Here is a 15,442-nt window from a genome sequence, read left to right as displayed (position 1 = left end):
CTGTGAGACTCTTCCACCAAAAAGCTGGAAGTGGAGCTGTGGCTCAAGTGGTAGAGTGCTAGCTTTGAGTGGAATAGCTAAGGGACAGCACACAGGCCCTGAGTTTAAGCCTCAGTACTAACACGTGCACAAAGAAAGAATTCCAGGTGACTGAAGTGGGCATAGAACCAAGGAACTCCAGCATGATGTTCCAGGAAAGGGAGGCACAGAGGCCTGGAGAGCCAGGTTGGGCTGTGGCCCACTTGGCAGAAACCTGTTAACCTGCCCACAGGATGCTAGTGGGTTGGGTTTGGTGCTAGGGATTGAACCCAGGGCATTGTGCATCTTTGAACTCAAAACCTGAGGGCTATCCTTTAGCTTTTTTGCTCAAGACTGGTGCTCTGTCACTTGAACTACAGCTCTTCTAGTGTTTTCTTGGTTACTGGAGATAAGAGTTTCATGGACTTTCCTTTCTCAGCTGTCTTTGAACTCCGATTGTGGGGCGTGAACCATTCGTACCAGGCCTTTAGGCCTCATTCTACATGCTTCCGAGCTGCAACTTTAATTTCTAGTAGAAATGCAATGGTCAGTACTCTTCCTTATTATCCAGACCTACATATGTCATTAGACTTGGGCTTTCTTAACCTCTGGGCACAGCTAACCACAGGGATGAGGGCATCTCACATGACTCCTGCTTGCTCCCCCTTCCCCCCAGATCAGGTCCTTGTCCTAGCTCTCTTTCACCTCTGTCTCGAGGCTGAGTGTCCGCAAGCTGGGGAAGGGATGAGTCATTTTCCAGGCAGCTGGGTTTGGTGCCGGCCAGATGGAAAGATAGGAAGAGTCATGTGTGACTTCATCAGGGCAGAAGGGACATGGGAGGGGAGGCAGAGCCACATTCCAAAAGTGTGGAAGGAGAAGATGACAGCTTGGGTCCCCAGAGGCGCAGCCACACTGGGGGAGCCACGGGGCACAGTAGGCCACTTAAAGGTGGCTTGCAAAGGACAACGATCCAGGGAACCTGGGAGCCCGCGTCTCATCCTGGGAGCTGAAGAGTGAGTGGGAGCCACACAGCGTGTCAGGAGTCACAGTCCTAGAGCTCTGAGATACTGTCTGTGAGAATGTGCTGCTGAGCCTGTCTGTCCCAAGATGTCATGGCTCGTGGGTGTGACACAGGAGACATTTTATTGGCAGTTAGTGTGTGAGGCCCCCCACACATGGAAAGTCTTCTTAGGAAGTAAAGCACTGTTTGCCTCCTCCTTCCCTCCTTCCTCTTCCTTCTTCTCCTCTTCCTCCTCCTTCCCCACCCCTGTCCTCTTTTGGGCAGTCCTGAGGCTTGAACTCAGGGCCTGAGCTCTATCCTTGGGTTTTTTTCCAAGGCTAGCTCTCTATCACTTGAGCCACAGCACCACTTCCAGCTTTTTCTATGTACATGATACTGAGGAATTGAACCTAGATCTTTATGCATGTTAGGCAAGCACTCTACCGCTAGGCCAAACTCCCAGCCCTTTCCTCCTCTTCCTTATCCTCTTTTTCCTCCTCCTCCTCCTCTTTTTCTTTTGTCTTTGGCAGTATTGGAGTTTGAACTCAGGATCTTGTGCTTAGGTAAGGCAAGTGTGTTTTATAGCTTGAGCTATGCCCACAGTCCCTCCCTCCCCCCCCTTTAACTTGGGGCCTTGAACTTGTTTAGTTTGCTTGCTTGACTAGTACTCTACCCTTTGAACCAGCCCGGTTCTGTGCTGTTTGTCTTGGTGATGGAACCCCTGTGACTTCTGGACTGGCTATGAACTGTAATCCTCTGGATCTTAGCCTCTTGAGTAGCTAGGATTTATAGGCATGGGTCACAAAATGCCAGCCAAAGCACTTCCCAAGAGAGGCCAGAACTTTCTGGAGGACAGTGCATCTTCTCAGGAGTTTACAACATTGCCAGACAAAATAGGAGTGAGTGTGTGTGTGTGTGTGTGTGTGTGTGTGTGTGTGTGTGTATGCATGCATGCATGCATGTATGTGTGTGTGTTCATGTTTCCCTAGGTTTAACCCCAGTCTCTTCTGTGTCTTGGGTCATGGTTAGCAGTTCTGAGGATGCTATCCAACCCTCAAGTCCTAAGGAAAGACCCCAGACAGACCATTTGCACAGCTTACTAGAGCATCAACAGGGAGAGGAAGAAACAAACATCAGTCTCCAGGCTTCCTCACGCCAGAGAGCGAGAGTGAGAGAGAGAGAGAGAGAGAGAGAGAGAGGGGGGGGCTGAGCTCAGACACACCCTTGTTTCCCAGCGTGGAGGTGAGGCTGGCGTGAGTGTCTCATTGACACATTGAGCTGCAACTTGAGCATGCAAGCGGCCACTGAGGGTCCTCACTAATGCAGCCTGAGGCACTTGGCACCTTTGTTCTGCAGAGGTAGAGACAAAGTCTGCAGGGACCCTGCTGAGCAGGATGCTAGTGAATTGGCTACTTCAGGAAGTTGAAGAGTCCTGAAGTTTGGGCTCCTGACCAGTGGATCCAGTATCCATTCTCTCTGAGCACCTCTGGCTTCCCTCACCACCCCCACACCTCTGGGAGGGGGAGGGGACAGTTTTGAGAAATGTGCCCCACATCCACTGACCACTGGCTGTGTGCATCTTCCTGCCGTGTGCCAGCCATGTGACTTGTGGCGTTATGGAACTTCTGTGAGCCCCTGCTCACTGCCTGCAGCCAGGCACTCTGCTGGCAGCCTCGGGCCGGCTGTGAGGACTGAACAGAGGCATGTGAGGAGGCCTGTGTCATTTCCAGTGCCGGTGGCAGGCAGCCAGCGGGCCCCTCGGCCTCAGCTCTGCTTCTCTGTGTGCTCGTGTGCGTGCGAGTGCACCAGTCCTAAGGCTGTCCCTTTTTGCTCAAGGCTGGTGCTCTACCACCTGAGCCACATCTCTACTGTTTGGCTTTTTTTTGGTGATGAATTGGAGATAGGAACCCCACAGGATTTTCCTGCCCAGACTGGCTTTGAATCCCAACCCTCGGATCTCCGCCTCGGCGTGGCTGACAGGACAGGCGTGAGCCCCAGCTTCCAGCTCCTTCTCTGGGCTCTTAAGCATATAATTCCCGTAGCCCTTTTAGGAGATCAGCCCTCTAGTCTGGCAAGTGTGTAAAGTGCCTGCCCCTGGGAATCTCACTAAGGGCAGGAAACCAGGGAGGCGTGGGGCAGAATCTGAGTGCAGGAGAAACATGGGGCTCCCTCTGGAGCCCTGAGTCAGCTGAACAGTGGGGTTCAGTTGATCCACATAAAGCCTCACATTGTCCCCGGGGCGCCAGGACAGTGATGACCTTTGGGATTTGGCTGATAGAGTCCCAGGCTGGTGGGGGGCAGGGGACAGGAGCCCTGTTGCACTAAAGCCTAGAACAAGAAGCCTCTGTCCAGGCACAGGCCTGAGGGTGTGTAGCACAGCTCCTTGCTGTGGGGTGGCCTCCATTGCTGGACAGTGGCCTGTTCTGAGGTTGAGCCCATCTCCCTGTCCCCCACTTGTGTGTAAGATGCTAGGCAGGATGGCTTAGGCACTCCCTGGTTGGCCCCAAGACGCTGCCCTGGGCTGGTAAAGCTGGCTTGTCTTATCTCCTCTCCTCCCCACAGTATAGCCGACCCCCCTAGTGCGAAGCAGCCCAGCCTGGAGCAGAGGAATAAATATTTAGATTGGCCCAGCCTGGGCTCTAGAATCACGTGCTCTGATGATGAGAAGACCTAATGGCAGGGGACTCTCCTGGGAGACTGTGATAGCTGTCACAGAACAAGAGGGCTGTGGCGGAATTGGGGTGCCTGGGGATGGTCCCCAGTTGGGATGTGACCCCCGAGGAGAGGATGCAGGAGGCAGGCTGGCATGGGCCCCTTTAGTGTTCAACTGTCTTGAGGTTGGAGGGGTTGGCTGGCAGCTGCCAAGGGGTGGTCCCGCTGCCCACTACCCTGTCAGGGACAGGGGGCACAGCTGGGAGCCAGAGAGCTGGGGTGCTGGGGGGGGAGATGACAGTGTGCAGCTGGGATACATGTGGGAAGTGTGTGACAGGGTGTCTGGACCTGAGGTGTGGGAGACTTGGGGACAGGGGAGGGTGGCGGTGTGACCCGTGGGTGGCAGGGGTTGTGGGAGGGAAGAGCAGGAACAAGCTGGATCACACTGCTCTGTGATCACACCACCGCCAACACAGAACCCTGGGCTAAAGCAAAATGGTGCCCTGTCCTCTTCCCCGTCTCCTCTGGAGAGGCAGCCATGCAGGCATGCAGGGGTTCTCTTGGGAGGTACTTCTCCCTTCTTCCCCTCCCCACACTCCTGCCTCCGGCCAGGCAGCACAAAGGAGAGCTTAGAGATCTGAGTGGTTTCTCTCTGGCCTGGCCTGGTTGCAGCCTGACTTGTGAAGGTCACTTTCTCTGCTGGAGCATCTCTGGGTCATGAGTGATCGGGCACCTAAACCATCTAGAAGCCCACACAGCAGCTGTGGGAGGGCAGCTTTCAGACCAGCTACCAGCCAGGCCAAGGAGGGATAGCCTGGGGATTCACCAAGGCATCCGCTCAGCTAGCAAGCCAGCGGTGCTGAGGGCAGATCACGCCAGCCTGGATGGCCTGTCGCCCAGGCAGACGATGTAGAGTGGGTGAGGGCCCTCTGCCTGGGCCTGGAGAGCCAATGCAAAACCAAAACCCAGTCACATTCAGATCATCCTTCATGCTCAGTGCCTAGCTCCAGCCCACCGATGACTTAGCCTGCCAGGTGAAGCTCAGGTTCTCCTCCAACTCAGATCCTGTGTCCTGCCCATCCTGCTTCAGCTGTCCCCTTCCCTCCCCTGCACCCCTCTCCCCATCCTGTACCCTCTCACTGCTCTCTCAGAGCCCTTCCATGCCCTCGCGAAGCTTCCCTTTGTGTATTCATCATCAGACATTTACTGAGCAGCTCCTGGGGATGCTGTGCCTGCCGATGGAGCACTGACCACTCAAAAGAGTCAGGGAGGCAAGTGAGAGGGGGCGCTGTGCATGCTGGGATTGGAGCAGTGGCACACAGCTCAAGCAGGTGATGCGTGTGAGTGGAGGCCAGCAAGAAGGTGGAGAGTTGGACCCAGGGCATCTGAACAAACAGCGGGCCCATGGAAAGGTCCAAGGGTGACCTGGCACTGTGCATTCTGCCAGCTCTTTGGGGCAGGACACAGGGATTGCAAGTGTAGCTGGGGGCAGGGCCAAACGATGCCAGCCTCTGGTGTCGAGGCAAAGGGAGCCCCTGAAGTGACTCGGTAGCATAGAGGGGTGGCTGGGTGGGGGTCTCCCTGCTTGAGTTCTATGATTGTTCCCCCCACTTGTTAAATGCCAGTACTGGGGCTTGAACTCAGGACCTCCTGCTCCCACTTGGTTTTTTTTGCCGGTTAGTCTCTCAAAGATTTGTCTGGCATCTGGCTTTGAACTTCAGTCCTCAGTTTGCAGCCTCCTGTGTAACTGGGATTACAGGCATGAGCCATGGCCGCCTGGCTGGAGCCTGTTTTTCAGGCCTGGGGAATAGATGGCAGCAATATCACAGAAACTTCATCTGCCGTGCTCTGAGACCCTTTCCCTCGCTTTATCCAAGGTAGACAGCATTGCTCTACTTGTTTTGCTGGTGTGGAAATGCATGCACAGAGTCCTGGCATAGAGCACTTTTTACTTAACCATTGTGAGGAGTTCCATTTACCCAATGTAGAAGCAATTTCTCCCCCCACGTTCTAACCCAGGAAGCCATTGTCCTGTCCTAGCAGAGGAAATCTTCCTCAGTTACCACTCACCATCCTTCTGTACCCTGGGCAGGCTTCCATCTTGGGAGCAATGTGTATTGTTGCCACTGCTGTTAGTATTTATTATAGAAGCAGCAGAAATATTGAAGCCAGTTCTTTCCAGTCTCTCGTCTGGTCTAAAAGTTTTAAGTGTCTGCTATTGGTAGTGGCAGGCCGTGAGACCCCCTCAGACCACAGGGCAGTTCATGCACATACCACAGACATGACAGACATGTCCAGAGAGGGCATCTGTGGAGGGGTCAGAGCCCAGGATGCCAGGATGGGGACTTGGGATCCCGCCCGAAGTATCTTGCCTGGCACTTCCGCCAGCCCGGGCTTTGAGAGGGGAAGTGTGGTATCGAGTCTCATCTGGCAGGACTCGAGCCAGGTGGAATTTGCCACCAGTGGGCCAGAGTCTCCGGTGTCTCCTCAGCTGACCTCAGCGGATGGGCGATCCATCCATGGCTCCTGCAGGTGGTGGCAGGAAATGGCAGCACTGGCACCCAAGAAGGGATTACCTGTGGAGCCGAGCGGGGGCTCACCTGAGCTCTGACTCACCTTCCTCTTGAGTCTCTGGGGTCACAAGGACCCTCAGGGAGTCCCCTTGTCTGGTAGGCCTCAGTTTCCCAGAAATGGGCCTCTGCACACCCATTTATCATTGTTGCAGAATTTTATTTTATTTTATTTTATTTTTTTGCCTGTCCTGGGGCTTGAACTCAGGGCTTGAGCTCTGTCCTTGGGCTTTCCTCAAAGCTAGCACTCTACCACATGAGCCACAATACCACTTCCAGCGTTTCTATGTATGTGGTACAGAGGAATCGAACCTGGGTCTTTGTGCATGTTAGACAAGCAGTCTACCACTAGGTCAAACTCCGGGCCCAAGAAATTATTTCGTTATTTTAATCAGCTGGGTGCAGTGGCTCATGCCTGTAATCCTAGCTGTTCAGGACTGGCTCATCCTAGCTGAGATGTCAGGATCACAGTTCAAAGCCAGCTGGGGCACTGAGGTCCATGAGACTCATCTCTAATTGACTATCATGGCACTGTGACTCCAGGGGTAGGGCTGTAGCTTTGAGCTCAAGAGCTCAGGGACAGTACCCAGGCCCAGAGTTCAAGTCCCAGGACTGATTTTTTTTTTTTAAATAATCGATTTTGGGACTTAAGGCTAGCACTGGACTACTTTGAACCACAACCCCATTTCCAGCTTTGGGGTGATTAATTGGAGACAGCAGGAATCTTGCAGGGACTTTTCTGCCCAGCCTGGCTTCATGTTATGATCCTTAGATCTCAGCCTTCCCAGGATTACCGATGTGAGCCACCGGTGCTTTGGCTTGCAGAAATCATTCATAATAGAAGTCTGAGAATCTCCTAGAGTTATGTGGGGACTTAGGGAAAGCCAGACACACATTTGTGACAGTCTGCAGCCCTCCCTGGCCCTGCTGTGCTGACCTTGAACTCATCCTCCCTCCACACAGCCCCCCCACTCCTGTGCTTGCACCTCCCACAGTGAGGCTTGGAGGAGGGGAGAAGCCTGGACCACCCGCTAGCATGCTGCTGCGGCCTGGGGAAGAGCCCCTGAGGTTTCTGACCTGCAGTCCTCCAGGCCAGGGCGCCTTCTTTTCCCCATCCCCACCCCCCCTGCAGGGTCAAGGAGGACTCAGCAGATTAAACCAATTCTGATTACTATCTGCTCCCCTCACACTGGGAGCTGAGTTAGCCAAGGCTCAGAGATGAGGGGGTGATGGGGTGCAGAAGGGAGGGGCAGAGGGCTTCACCAGCCTCCAGATTGGAAAAGGGGCCCCTCGTATCCTGTGAGCCTCCTCTCTCTGCTCCACTGTGAGCCAGTCCATTCTCATTCCCTCTGTGAGTCAGTATCCCTGAAGCCCCTCTCACTCTGCACTCCACGGAGAAAGGGGAAAGGAGAAACTAGTTAGTCTGTGCCTCCTCCCCCCCCCCCTGCTGCCCCATCTGGAGATGGCACATCCCAAACATGAGGGGCGTTTTGAGGCCTACCAAGAAGGTCATAGAAAGCTCTGGAATCTGTGGCGTGTGCATGTCAGTTTTCCAGAACACCTAGGAACGTTCAGGGTTTACAGGGAGAGACTGGCAGTCCTGAGGCTCAGCGTCCAGATGTGTCCTCTCAGGGCTGAGCCCATCCTCCCTGCCCTCCCCTCTTCCTCTCCAGGATGTGAAGATCTTCCGGGCCCTGATCCTGGGGGAGCTGGAGAAGGGGCAGAGCCAGTTCCAGGCCCTCTGCTTTGTCACCCGGCTGAACCACAATGAGCTCATCCCCAGCGAGGCCATGGCCAAGCTTCGGCAGGTGAGCGCCAGGCCCACGCCTGACCCAGACAGAGCCTAGAGCCCCGGATCTCTAATCTGCGTGGAGCCCGATCCCTGGCTCGGCCCAGGCCCTCCCCTCGCCCGATAGGAGTTGGGGCTTGCACTCTGAGGCGGTCACATCACCCAGCGGTCACATCACCCAGCCCTTATTAGCTGGCGATGTTGAACAAGTTACCGCACTTTAAAGCCTCTGTCTCCTAACAGAGCAGATGGGTTCCACTGACAGCCAGGGTTGGGTGCCCGGCCCTGCCACCTCCCTACCACCCCAGCCCCTTCCTAAACCCTGCCTTCTCAAGCCACACCTCAGGGCTCCCACCTACCCCACAGGTCTGCTTCCTACACAACTGCCCCTTCCCAGAGAGACTCTACCACTCATGTGCAAAGTACATGTTCACGGAGGCCACTTATTCTGGGACTCCCCTGGCCTGCCCTCCTCCCCTTCCTTCCCTAGCAGCACCTTGACCTTGACCTCAGCCTTCAGAGGTCAGCTTGGGAGCGGTCCACTCTGGGTAGAAGCTGGAAAGGCCTCCCTACTCTGTCCACGCAGAAAAACCCACGGGCAGTGCGACAGGCCGAGGAGGTGCGGGGTCTGGAGCGACTGTACATGGACATGGCCGTGAACTTCAGCCAGGGGGCGCTGCTGAGTCCCCATCTCCAGAATGTGTGTGCCGAGGCCGCCGAGGCCATCTATACCCGTCAGGAGGACGTCCGCTACTGGCTGGAGCGAGGTCAGCTGGGCACTGGGCATCGCCCAGTGCAGGGTGTGTGTGGGGGGTGGAGGCGAGGTGGAGGCCCCCATTTCCTGCCCCATGCTTGCTGGGATGGATCTGTAAATAGGCCCGAGTGCAGAAATGCCATCCAGGAAGGCTTTCTAGAAGAGGAGACTCTCATCTCCAATAAAACCACCAGGGAACCAGAAGTGGCACCATGGTAGTTTAATTGGAGATGAGAGTCTCTTGGACTTTCCCGCCCAGGCTGGCTTTGAATCCTGATCCTCAAATCTCGGTCTCCCAAGTAGCTGGGGTGACAAGAGTGAGTCGCCAGTGGCTAGCTGCTGAGAACGAATTTGAAAGCGCCCGGCAGGGCTGTGCTGGGTCCTTCACACGCCTGTCCCAAGTGGGCTGCACCCCACACAAGGTGCCAGCAAAACAGTAGCACCCCGGGAAGCTGCTCCCCTCTCATGGTTCCTGTGCAGACTCCCCAAATCCTGTCCTCTCTCAGGTGTCCTGCTTGCAGGATGTGGGAGCTGCCCAACCCCTCCCGGCCTGGCCCTGTTCCACTAAGGGTGTCCATCCCGCTAAGCCCTCCTGAGCCCGCTGTGCTGGCACGCTCCACGAAGCAGCGTGTTGGGTTCCATGTGGCCAGACAAGGGCCTTGGAGCCAGGCAGGCCCGGTTCCTCCCACACCCTCCACCCCCTTCTGCAGTTGAATTTACACTTCTCTGGGCTGGTTTTGTCTTCTAGAAAATGGCAACCCTCCGCTTACAGGTTGAGGTGGTAGAAACTGTGTGGAACCCCCGGTACCCAGATATTGAATCCATCTGCCTGTAGGCTAGCCTGGGGCCTGGGTCTCATTGCCTCTGTTTCCCTGAGCAACCTGAGACAGGGGACAGAAGAGGCTGCAAGAGGAGGAGAGCTGTCCCTGGCTAGAATAGGAACACGCGTGTGTGTGCGCGCGCGCTCTCTCTCTCGCGCGCTCTCTCTCTCTCTCTCTCTCTCTCTCTCTCTCTCTCTCTCTCTCTCTCTCTCTCTCTCTCTCTCTCTCTCTCTCTCTCTCTCTCTCTCTCTCTCTCTCTCTCTCTCATATGCCTGCCTCTCTCTGCCCCAGGTGTGGACAGCTCCGTGTTCCAGGCCCTGCCCAGGATCTCAGAGGCAGTGCTGCCTCGCTGTGGGCAGGCGGGAGAGCGGGGACAGCCGTGCGCCTGCCGCTATGGCCTGAGCCTGGCCTGGTACCCCTGCATGCTCAAGTACTGCCACAGCCGCGAGCGGCCTGCGCCCTTCAAGTGCGGCATCCGTAGCTGCCAGAAGAGCTACAGCTTCCACTTCCACGTTGCCCAGAGGCAGCTGTGCCTCTGGGATGAGGACCCCTAGCCTGGCTGCAGCAGGGCTTCTGGGACGCCATGCTGGCCCAGTGCTGCTCCACCATCCAGCACAGGGCACGCGCCGAGCCTGGGGCCTTGCTGGCCTTCAACCATGGCCCCCCACCTTCGTGACTGTGAAATGGGCATGACAAGCAGGGGTGACTGAAGGCAGCCCCCATGACCCAGCTTGGGCCATCCTTGGAGACAGAGGGAGACAAAGCTGCCTTCCCCTCCCCTGAAGTGTCCACTTTGAGGTGATTGGAACTGGGATGACCCCGTTGTTCACCTTCCAGTGAGGGGCTGTAGGGGCTCTAGGCCCTGCCCTTGTGCCTGGTTACAGTGAGTTCTTCGTGGGCCCCAAGCGAGGTCCGGGGAGATCTGCCACCCCAAAAACAACCACTCGTGCCTTTTCCCACTGCAGAAAGCAGCCGGCTCTTCCTCTCTCACCAGAAATGCTTTCGTATCCTGGGACAGGGAGGGAGAATGAAGTATGTATCTATATATCTATATATCTATGAAAAACTTGAATTCCAGATTTTTAATACAAAGTATTTATCATTTGTACAAGAAATAAAAGTTTAAAATTTGTACCTGACGGAATCACATACTTTTACGATGATTTTTGTTCAATGCTGCCATCTGGCGTCAGAAATGCCCTCCTACAGGATGGGTGATGAATGGTGATGGCTTGGCCAGAGCCCAGTTCTGGGGGCTCATGCTTGTAATGCTGGCTTCTCAGGAGGCTGCAATCTGAGGATCACGGTTCAAAGCCAGCTGAGCAGGAAAGTCTATGAGACTCTTATCTCAAACCAACTACTCAGAAAAAGCCACAAGTGACACTATAGCTCAAAGAAGCTCAGAAACAGCACTCAGGCCTTGAGTTCAAGTCCTAGGACTGGCACACACACACACACATACACACGTGCATACACACACACACACACACACACACACCCCACACACATTCACTTGGCCATTGAACAAGCTCAGTGATATGAGGAGCCACAGTAAGCTAGGTAGTGATTGCAAGAGGTAAATCCAGGCTTTGCTACTTACTTGCTGTGCAACCTGAGATCAAGTAACATCCCCACTTTGTGCTTCAGCTATAAAGTCAGCTTCCGTCGTGAGACGTCAGTGAATTCGTGTTGGGTGCCCGACCTGTGGGCCACACAGGACTGAGAACTAACTCAACAGGGCAGGTATGGCTTCTCATTGGCTCTGGTGGGATGCCCACAGCCTATGTGCCTGTATTGATTCTTTTTTCATGTACTGGGGCTTGAACTCAGGGCCTTGTATTCTTGCTTGGCTTTTTATTTTTTGCTCAAGGCTGGTACTCATCTCTTTTTTTTCCATTTTTTTTTGAGGGTCATGGGTCTTGAACTTTGGTCCTGGGCGCTATCCCTGAGCTCTTCAGCTCAAGGCTATATCACCCTACCCGTCCTGGAGCCACAGCCCCACTTCCTGTTTTCTAGTGATTAATTGGAGATAGGAGTCTCACAGGCTGGCTTTGATCTCAGCCTCCTGAGCAGCTAGGATTGCAGGCGTGAGCCTCTGCGCCCGGCTCTAGTTCCATCTTTTTGCTGGTTATTGAGAAATAAGGGTCTCCCAGGTTTGTGCGCCCCGGTTAGTTTGCTCAGGCTCTTGAATATCTAGGATGACAGGCATCAGTCATTTGTACGGCTGATGAATGATGTCTCAAAAAATTCTTCCTTCCTGGACTTGGAGCTGGAAAGGAAGGATCTGTGCCATTTTGGGTCTGACCCTAGGCTCAGCAAGGGTCACTCCTGCTAGAGGTCACAATCCAGGGACTGATAGCCCATCACAAGCATGGCTCACCATAGAAACAGGTGACTTGCCCGAGGTCAGATGGTGAGTGAGGGCAGAGCTGGGATCCAAGCTGCCGCTTGGAGTCGGCTGACTGATGTCCTCTGTCAAGATTAGAAGGTGTCCCCCAGAGACACCAGGGTCCCAGACTTCACCCCCACCCCATAACCCCCACCCTGTGCATCTTTGCCCCAGAGTGAGAGAGAATAGGAACAGGAACCCTGATGACACCAGTCGCCAGGCCTGGGCCACAGCGAGATACCAGGTTTCTCTTCCTATGAAAGGGTTTGGGGGGATTTGAGGCCCCCAACTCTGCCCTATTCCTTTGTAGGATCTGAGTCCTGAGAGTAGAGAGGGGAAGGAGGGCCTGGCATAAAGGGGACAGAGACCACTTTTAAGAACCAAAGCTTGCCAGGCATGCAAGCTCATGCCTGTGATTCTAGCCGTGAGAGGGTAAGACAGGAGGCCCACCAGTTCAAGGCCAGCCTGGACTATAATATAGCACATTTCAGGTCAGCTGGAGCTACACAATGAGACCTTGCCTCCCCCATCCCCACACAAAAATAACAAATGAGAAAAAGATTGAAGCCTACAATTTCTACAGAGAATCTGGGCAAGGCCTGATTGTGGTTCTGTGAAACACCACTCACAAATCCACACCTGGCCTCCATCTCTGCCGTGTTTTTCAAAGCTGCACAGGTGACTGTGTGTGTGCGTGTGTGTGCGTGTGTGTGTGTGTGTGTGTGTGTGTGTGTGTGTGTGTGTGTGTGTGATTTTTGTTGGAAACAGGGTCTTGCTATCTATACCAGTCTGGTCTTAAACTCATGATCCTTCTTCAGCTCCCCAAGTGCTGAGATGACAGGTGTATACTACCATTCCCAGCTCAGGTCAGACAGACTTGCTGCAGGCACCATCTTCTCCAGCCGTTCCCAACCTGGGATTCAGGCTGCGCTGAAACTAGCCATGCTGGATGTCACAAGTCTTCTGTCATTGAAACCGGCTAGCTGTCTCCAAATCAGCTTGGCTGAACTGTGGGCCTCTTGTAGAACGGTCTTCTTCCACACCGTGTGTCTTGTCCACGGCAAAGCCCAGGCTCTGATGGAGAGCAGGGACTCTAAGACCATATGGTCATCTATAAACTAAAAGTTTGAATTTGCAGCCTGTGACTCCTCCAGCCAGGGTCCCTTCCCTCCTGCCACCGAGAGCGGTCATAGCTCCAGATAACCACAAGGGGGCGAGCTGGGCCTAGACTTGTCCTGAGTGCAGCTAGTGGCCAAACCATGTCACCTGGTCAAGGATTGCCTGAACTTGGGCTCTTTGGAAGGTGATTAGTGACCCTTCATTTCCAGGCCCAATGCTGATCTCGAGGCCCCCCAAAAGTTAATAGGAAGACAGCTGTCGCTTTACCGTTTTCATCTATTATTTCAAGTTTCCAGGGACACGAGCGCCATTTATGTATGTGCCCCTCACATGGAATGTGGAAGCGGGCGGAGGCTGGCAGGGGGCTCTGGAGGGGTGGGATAGGCCCTGTGGATATTGGGGCCTCTGCCCTTCTCCAGGTCCTTTACGTCGACCACCCAGACCCAGACCCAGAGGCTTTCTCCTGGCTCCCAAGACACCGCTCAGTCCACCATCCTGGCCCTGGCCCCTTCCCCACCTTCACAGTATGCCTCCTGGCACAGAGATGCCATCAGGGTTACTCAGAGGTATGATTCAAACCGACCTGGAAGTCCTTCTTGGTCTCTACCTTCCTTCTATCTGCTTTTTTTTTTTTTTTTGAATCCTGAGCTTAGATTTCACTGTCTGATCACCTCAAGGCAGGGAGCGACCCTCACCTGGCACCCCTACGCTCTGGGCCCCATGGCCCATCTGGCAGGAGGAAGGAGCTAGAAGGAACTTGTTGCTTGGTGGCCTTCCAGGACTCCTTGCTCTCCACCCTTCTAGCCCTGACAACTCAATCCAGCTGACTTGACAGGAAATGGGTGCCCGGCAGGCCTGGAGCCAATAAGGCCTTTTCCCTGCAGAGCGGGAGCAGCCCAAGACGCCCCTCCCTCCTTCCCTCCTTCCTTCCCCCCACCTCTCCTGAGCTAGCGCCAATTCCAGCCCTGGTAAGGTGAGAGGTGACTCCTAGAGCCCTTGGAACCTGGGGGGACTGGGCACCCCCTCAAGGTGGCCTACTGTCACACTAGAAAGGCTGAGCGGGGGAGGAGCACCATTCCAGGACCAGGGCTTTGGGACAGCTTGGAAGAAGCCATCTGGCTCTGGAGAGGTATGTGGGTGGAGGGGCAAGGGAAGGCGAGGTGATTTGCATTCTATTTGCATGTCATTTGCATGGCCCTCTTTTGATGTTGAGAGGCACTGAAAGGACTACCTACCCCTGCTTCTTTCTCCCGTTGTCTCAACCTGCAGGCTCCCCTGCCTCTCCTATCACTGTTCCCTGCTCGCCTCCCCACAGAAGAGCCCACTCCACTCAGGGAGTGTTAGGCCTGAGGGAAACTTTCTTACCAGCAGGACTTCAAAAGGGCTGGTTTTCATGATGACTGTGAGGGCTGGGAAAGGGGTGCAGAGACTAAAGTGGTCCTTTGTACTCTATCCTGCTCATCTACTTGAAATCATTATCAAGCAAGTCAAAGGGAAGGGATAAACCCACCTCTCCCTCTGCTTGCCCCCCACCCCTCCCTTAGCCCCCTCCCCTAGCCCCTCCCACACGGGGGAGAGCTGAGAGCAGGGTCCTTCCACCAGCTGTGTGGCCTGGGACAAGTCCCCCTTGCCATGGCTTCTGGCTGGCATCTGTGAGGCCAGAGTGCCCGTGAGGTTCTTTCCACCCGGAGTGACAGGGTGACAGAGAGGCGAAGCCAAAGCTGGAGGAGAGGCTCAGTCACCCCACTCTGCAGCCCCTGTGCTGACCTCTGAGCAGTGAAGATTGAACTTCCTTCTAAAGCTGTGTTGTATGTGTGTGGGGGGGGGGGACACTTAGTATTTATCAAATGAATGAGAAAAGGAACAAACCATAGCTAATATTTGCCCACTGCTCCCAATTCCCACCCCTTCCGATCCCCCCCCTGCTACTCTGCAACCCCATCTTTGGACCCAACTGTGGGTGCTTCCAACTGCAAACACTCAAGTGTCTCTTTCTCAGTGTTCCCTGCCCTAAAATCTCCATCCCCACCCCACACCCCAATCCTCAATGGCTCCGGGCTACTGTGACGTACAAGATTTTCCAGCTTCTGGAAGATTCACACACACACACACACAGACACACACACACACACAGACACACACACACACACACACACACACACACACACACACACACACACACACAGAGTGCAACAGGTCCCAGAATCGATGGTCAGAGAACCAGTGCCCTGGGTACACAGGGCCATGCAAATGTATGCAAATGAACGCATGCAAATCACACTTGAAAGGGAGTATTTAAACTTGGTGTAGGCATTTTTCTAGGCAGATAG

General features: G+C 54.6%; 1 protein-coding gene across 1 annotated transcript in view; it reads left to right on the top strand.

The window, feature by feature from the left end:
• Positions 1–10,753, top strand: part of Oaf (out at first homolog) — a 14,448-nt gene extending 3,695 nt beyond the window's left edge. The window contains exons 2-4 of the mRNA XM_090319329.1: positions 7,914–8,048; positions 8,616–8,796; positions 9,896–10,753. Coding sequence (XP_090175455.1) covers positions 7,914–8,048; positions 8,616–8,796; positions 9,896–10,158 — 579 coding nt within the window. The 3' untranslated portion in view covers positions 10,159–10,753. The remainder of the gene's footprint in view (positions 1–7,913; positions 8,049–8,615; positions 8,797–9,895) is intronic.
• The last annotated feature ends 4,689 nt before the right edge of the window (positions 10,754–15,442 follow it).

Source organism: Megascapheus bottae, chromosome 27, assembly GCF_031878675.1.
Source record: "Megascapheus bottae isolate mThoBot1 chromosome 27, mThoBot2.hap1, whole genome shotgun sequence".
In the NCBI taxonomy this organism is placed as follows: domain Eukaryota; kingdom Metazoa; phylum Chordata; class Mammalia; order Rodentia; family Geomyidae; genus Megascapheus; species Megascapheus bottae.
Note: the sequence above shows the minus strand (reverse complement) of the source record. Positions and strands in the feature narration are given on the sequence as shown.